Source organism: Anopheles darlingi, chromosome 2 (genome assembly GCF_943734745.1).
Source record: "Anopheles darlingi chromosome 2, idAnoDarlMG_H_01, whole genome shotgun sequence".
NCBI classification, from domain to species: Eukaryota; Metazoa; Arthropoda; class Insecta; order Diptera; family Culicidae; genus Anopheles; species Anopheles darlingi.
In genome coordinates, this window is record NC_064874.1 from 7,761,398 (window position 1) to 7,767,500 (window position 6,103).

The 6,103-nt window shown below is 46.9% G+C and overlaps 1 protein-coding gene across 1 annotated transcript in view; it reads right to left on the reverse strand.

Moving 5' to 3' along the window:
* Positions 1–982: 982 nt before the first annotated feature.
* Positions 983–6,103, reverse strand: part of LOC125951193 (tRNA (adenine(58)-N(1))-methyltransferase catalytic subunit TRMT61A) — a 7,868-nt gene continuing 2,747 nt past the window's right edge. The window contains exons 2-3 of the mRNA XM_049679854.1: positions 1,372–1,541; positions 983–1,282 (exon numbers count right to left, since the gene is read on the reverse strand). Coding sequence (XP_049535811.1) covers positions 1,148–1,282; positions 1,372–1,541 — 305 coding nt within the window. The 3' untranslated portion in view covers positions 983–1,147. The remainder of the gene's footprint in view (positions 1,283–1,371; positions 1,542–6,103) is intronic.

Below are 6,103 nucleotides of genomic sequence, written 5' to 3' on the forward strand. Positions count from 1 at the left end.
GATAAACGCTCGACGACCAAGCTGCTCTTCCGGCTGCGTTCGGACAACTCTGGTGACACCACTCGGGTGGCCGATTTCTTGATGCACATGCTGCGTAACGCCATCATAACGATCACGATCAGCGTCACCACCAGCAGTGCCAGTGGTACCGAAGTCGATCCGAAACTAAAATTATACCCGGCAGAATCAGCCTCCGACGTTGACCGAGGGTCGGAAATGAACTTTGCCAATTGACCATCAACACAGAACGGTTTAGCCGCCTCCAGGGGTTGATTGGATTGTGATGGTATGACAACGACAAACTCATTCCTGAAGTTACATTTTTCGCAGTTGCCATCATACCGGAACAAAAGGGCATCCGGATCATTTATACGCTGTTTCCACATCGGTAGCTCTTTGAGCGGCGAACGCGAACGGGGCTCAAACATGTCGGTCAGCATCAGGTAGCCACGGTAGGCATGTGATTTGTTCAAACCTGCGCAACTTCTTAACTCATACCGGAAATGATCGTACTCGATAAAGACGAGATCGGCCACGGACCACAGTACACCTGATTCGTATTTTGGGCATTGGACATTTGCATCTCGTTTCTCCGGATTCGCGTAGTCTTCTTTCCCACAGATTACTGTCACATTGAGTACCGGAAACTCGAAGGAAATGCGTACATCAACACAATTGCCAAGCTCCTCCATACCGTTAACCACATTGAATGGACTATGGCCATGGTTATCGGGGTAAAGTGCCACGGGACGCGCTCGACGTTCGATAGGACCAATTGATTTCCATGAATTCCCAACATTAACGCATGCACCAATCGAGATGAGGCCATCGACTCCGAAATTTGAGAGAAAAACCGAGTACTCGACGAGTAACGATGCACAGAGAAGTGAATACTTCATTTTTGAGCTACACTAAGAACGAACATAAATGACCTGCATCCAGAGTCGGAATATTCCTTGTACTGAGGTCAGGTGTCATTGGTGTAGCTGAAAAGAGTTGTCCCTGCAGAAGGTGCACGTGCTCGTTTCCAAATTATTTTGCTCCATTAGCTTGTATTTCTTGTAATCAACACTCCCATTCAATGAAAACTTTTTTCGTCCACTTTGACAGCGCACACGTGCATATTGATACCGTTAGTGTTGCGTCGTTACCGGGCAAAGAGGGGTGGCAGCTCGGCGATTGTTAGGTAACCGGTGTGGCCAGCCATAGTATTCGGTGCGGATGAGGTAATATACTTTTTGCTTTCCCGCGGTGTCTTCGCGTCCTTGTCTTCGCTTGTTTTCTGGAACATGAGAATCGGAAGAAAAGTTTTAGTTTTTGGGGAACTCTCAATTTATATCCAAACGGAATACGAAGGAAACACGTGCTTACCTTCGTCTTGAGAAACTCGAGCTCCATTACCGGTACGTTGCGCGTACGCACGATGTCTTCGATTTGTAGTACCTCCAAATTTTGCACCTCAATGAAACCGTGTTCCGCGAGTGCCTCACACACGCGCATCGATTGTTCGATGCAGGGTGAGAAGGAACAGATACGACCACCTGTTGGGTGTTGAAATGCGTAAGAACCATTTATTGATGATATTATGAAATAACAATATTGATATATTGAACTTTGGTGTTGCAAATGTGATAATCTGTACGCTTTTTTTATTATAAAACTGTAATATAATATATTTCAGTTGCAAATATTTATCCCAAATATATTTCATAATATTTTCTGATGATCGGAAAAGAACCAACGTTTTTTTTCTAAAAACTAAGAAAGCGAAACCTCACGAAAGTTGCTAGGGTTCTTAGCATGCCATGTGAGCCTCATGTTTTCAGCAATCACAGTACACGTTGCTTTTTGTTGCGTCACAAAAGTGACAAAAGTGTTTCAACTAACGGATCAAGCAAAAAATATTCTAAAGCTTAAATACATAGAAATCCATTGAAGCTAAATAAGGATTAAAGATCATAAGCCCACGGCTAGTTTGCGATGGAGCGACGGTATCGATATTGATTTCAAAGTTAGTGAGCTTTTGCACTGGAAGACGACGGTGACGGAGACTTCTGTGGCAGGCAAATATCACTCGTCGGTTGTAACAAGAGTAAGGTAAGTTAGATCAATGCACTACTCGCACTTATTTTAGCCTAGAAAATATCATTCATTCATCTTATTATACACGTTGAGTATCCTGTTCTGCGAGTTCAATGGGTTAAAAGTTTAAGGAATCGTTACTACTCTTATCTATCAGCGCTCATAATTACACCGGCACCTGGGTATAATTCGTTGTATAATCTCACGAACAAAAACGCAGTTTCATGATCGATTTCATGAGAACCTGCATTAACATCCAGCCTAAAAAACAAATCAGAAGAAGCAATAACGTGTGCAGAACGAGTATACCGATGCCTTTTGGCATGCGCTTTTAGCGATTTTCGAAAGGGGTCACACACGCACACACCGGCTGTCATCGGGCGTGATTTCAACGAACTCGCGCAGACCGCTTGGCTTTTCTCGGCTCCGGCTTCCGAGCATCGTGCGAATGCGCCATGAATAATGCATCGACGAGGTTGCAGGCAGTCTCATTATCGTTATCGGACAGCCACTGACAGATGGAATGGGACGATGGTGCAAGAGAAGAAATCTTCAAATCATGCCTCTTTCGTCGGTACTCTTCGCCGGTAGTGATTTGATTACAACTGATCATGAATGTGTGAATGCCACTCTTGGTTTGTTCAGCATTTGTTTATGAATGTAAACCTCTGCAAGCCAGTCGACTTCACGAATTACTTGTCGAGGCCACAGGATTCCTGTGTTTTTCAATTTTCATTTATTACAAAGTAGCCACCAGTGTAGAACCTAAGAAGCGTTGGCTATCTGATTTGCAATACTGCCATAATTCCATAAGAGGCACCAGAAATTTCATGAAATAAATGAATGAAAAAAAAACGAAAATCCTGCGAAAGGAAATCAACGAAACACAGCCTGCGCTAAGTGGCCGTCATTGCATCGTGGCAGATTGAATGAAACACAAGACGCTCCCCTGGAATTCAGACAGTTGGTGCGAAATGTTGAAGGATTTTAAAAGAATATTTAAATTCTTGTGTTCTTCCGCTCGCTTATGCAATCCGCCTGTCAGCAACATTGGCCCCGATTACCACCTGTACCCTCGACCAGCACGTGAAACTTGGAATCACTCGGAATCGATTGTGACAGATAATCGATCGATGGGTTCGCTTTTTTCACTTATTTGTCGACATCGATCCGACCGGTCCAACGGAACGAAACAGAAGGCATACGAGGGAGAAGGAGAGAATTCTGTAGTAAGTCAATGTGTCACTCAACGGGAAACGGGCGGCAGGTCTGCTGACGCTCCGGATCAGCAAGTTTTTGGGGAATGAGCGGAGATGCTGGGATCGGAGCATTCAACATTCGATGGGCGCATACATAATTCAAGATCATACTTTGCTACACCGTTCCCACCATTCCCGGACATACATGATCCTAGCCGCCCCGCGGGCTCAATCGATCAATCAAAGCATCGTCGCTCTTGCCAGCTCGTGTAAAGAACTGGCTTCTGTTTGCGAAAAGGGTGTTACATCGGCCAAACCAGACCAGCGGATACTGCCTTGAAGCATGGCGTGTAAAGTGATATAAATTATCCGTCAACATCATTAGACTTGATGGCAGCAGACGGACGGACTTGACTGGCCGCCGATCCAGCTGGGTACCACTGTGTGGAGCACACCACACACACAAGCTGCTTGGAAAGGGCTTTGGCTCTCGGCAATCCGCAAAAGGAACTGTGTTTGGGACACGTCTCAGGTGGGATGCTTTTTGGACCCCCGCTGATTTTCAGTTGACACTACACACGATGTAGCAGAGAAACTTGGCACACCGGTCGGTGTGCGGTGCTCATCTAGGTTGATGTTACACGATTTATGGTCGCTTCCTGGGGTGCTCGCGATGCGCTTTACAGTGCATCGGAAGCGTATACAATGTTGGTCATGCCTTATTTGTGTCGCTTTTTCTTGTTTCTAGTGGTGACATACTTTGACACACTTTATAGCAAAATCCGTCATCTAAAATACGAACAATATTAAAATAGTTTTAAAATTAAAAAAAAACTATAAATCATGGTAGCTAGGTATAGCCGATCAAGGATGCTCACTTCCAAAACTATGCCAATCTATAAAACAGGTGAATCCTATCAGAAGATGGATCGCTCCAACAACGCTAGGCGTAAACTTTCCCGGCTACAAACTGACCGAAACCAAGGCCTGACATTTATCCGCCACCATCACCCCACCGGTGGCGGCTCCTGGCATAGCAGCGGCGTCGGCCTTTCTCTACTATTTCTCTGTATGTCTTTATAAGGGCATCGTCGGCTCGACTGGTTCGTTTTACCGCCACACCGAGCGACATTTGAACTCCCGATTGCCTTGCCGATCTATGATGAGCCTCGCAAACCGCAGCACTTCCGTCTCCCCCCAGCAGTCTACTTGTGGACAATTCTCATTGCTCTGTCACCAGGGAGCATCCAGGGACTGTGGGCTCGCGGGACCAGGGCATCTTTTGATGTTCGGACAAGGTGGATCTGGAGGTCTCCTTGTGGGACGTTGGAGTGTTCCGTTCCAACGGGGAGAGTTACGAGCTGTTTCGAACAAACGGCACTAAGGTGACACCCGCCGTGGTGTGGTGTATTGCGCGTCGATGCGGTTTATGTTGCCGCTCGATCGGCCGGCTGATGACTTTGTAGTGGCCGAATACTACGGTCAGTTGCAGTCACCCACCGCGAGGACAAGCAGTCGTTGCAGAGTTTGTCAATAAATCATTCAACTCCCGCATCATCGCTGGTACCTCGGTTGGTCGTCCTATGGGCCCCCCTTGCGCTGCAGAAGGACGGACCGATCGATGTACGGCAGCCCAGCAGTGATCCATCTTGTGACAAAGCGAATAATCACTTGAACTGTTCGCTATAAGTCTTAGGACAACATTAAGATGATATTTGATAAGAAGAAAAAAAACCTATTTTCCAAGTAACTCCATTAAATGGATCAAACTACTTCGTACGGTATGACCAACAAGCCACCTATTGGCCACGCAAACATGCGTTTCATAATGCGACATAAAATGGACAACAGGTCTGTGACATGCTGCAACCATCAGATAACTCCTTTCGTCCAACGGCAATGCGACAGCAGAAGATCGCAAGAGACGCACGCGGACAGGCTACAACAAGCCCCCGAAACTCTTTCGCGCCGAGCAACGACACAGCAACGAGATAAACCGTTCACCATCCACGCGTCGTCGTCGGCTTGAGGCCAATCGCCAGAAACGGTGATGCAGGTGTGATGTACGCTCCTTCGCCGTGTTCCTTTCGTTGGCCTTCCATTGCACTTCGTGCATCTCAATACTCTCCTGGTCCTGGAATACGCCGCGTCGGGAACCCTTCCGTTATCGCAAAACGCGCAAACAATTGGCCATTGACAAATCGAAGCGCACGAGGAAGCAATGTTGGAGGACGGTGGAACGGTGGCGGAGCCAATCGTTTCCAATGTTTTGACGCAACTAAACACCGTCGTGGTGGGCAACAAGCGGCAGCGGCAGCTTGTCAACGGTACTTCAACAGCTTGTCGTCGTCCAGTCCAGCACGTGGGGTCTCGCGGAATCGGGATCCTGGAGGCCTGCTGCTGCTTGTGGCGCAATCCCTATTCGTGGGACCCCTTTTTAACTTTGCCGCCTTCTGTGTGTAGGGTTGATTGGCGTTGTGTGTTCACGGCGACAGGCACGACGCGGTGCGGCAATGTGTGATGCGGATTGCGGATTGGTGGAATAAAATTTAATTAATCTCCTCCACCGCAGGTTACACCGAGGGAACACTCCTTATAGGAGAACCGATTCAAAACCATTGAGTCATTATGTGCGACCAGCGTAGGGGTTGATCTAGGTTAGTACGCTGTTTTGCTTTTAGTAGCACTGTTTGGAACTACGGAGCAAGTAAGCTCTCTTAAACGATACCGGCACAATTAATGAATGAAATGAAAGCCAGCGTTTTCGTAATTAATTTCTGGAACATCAACTTTTAGATGGATTGACGTTGTTTATCGTCACA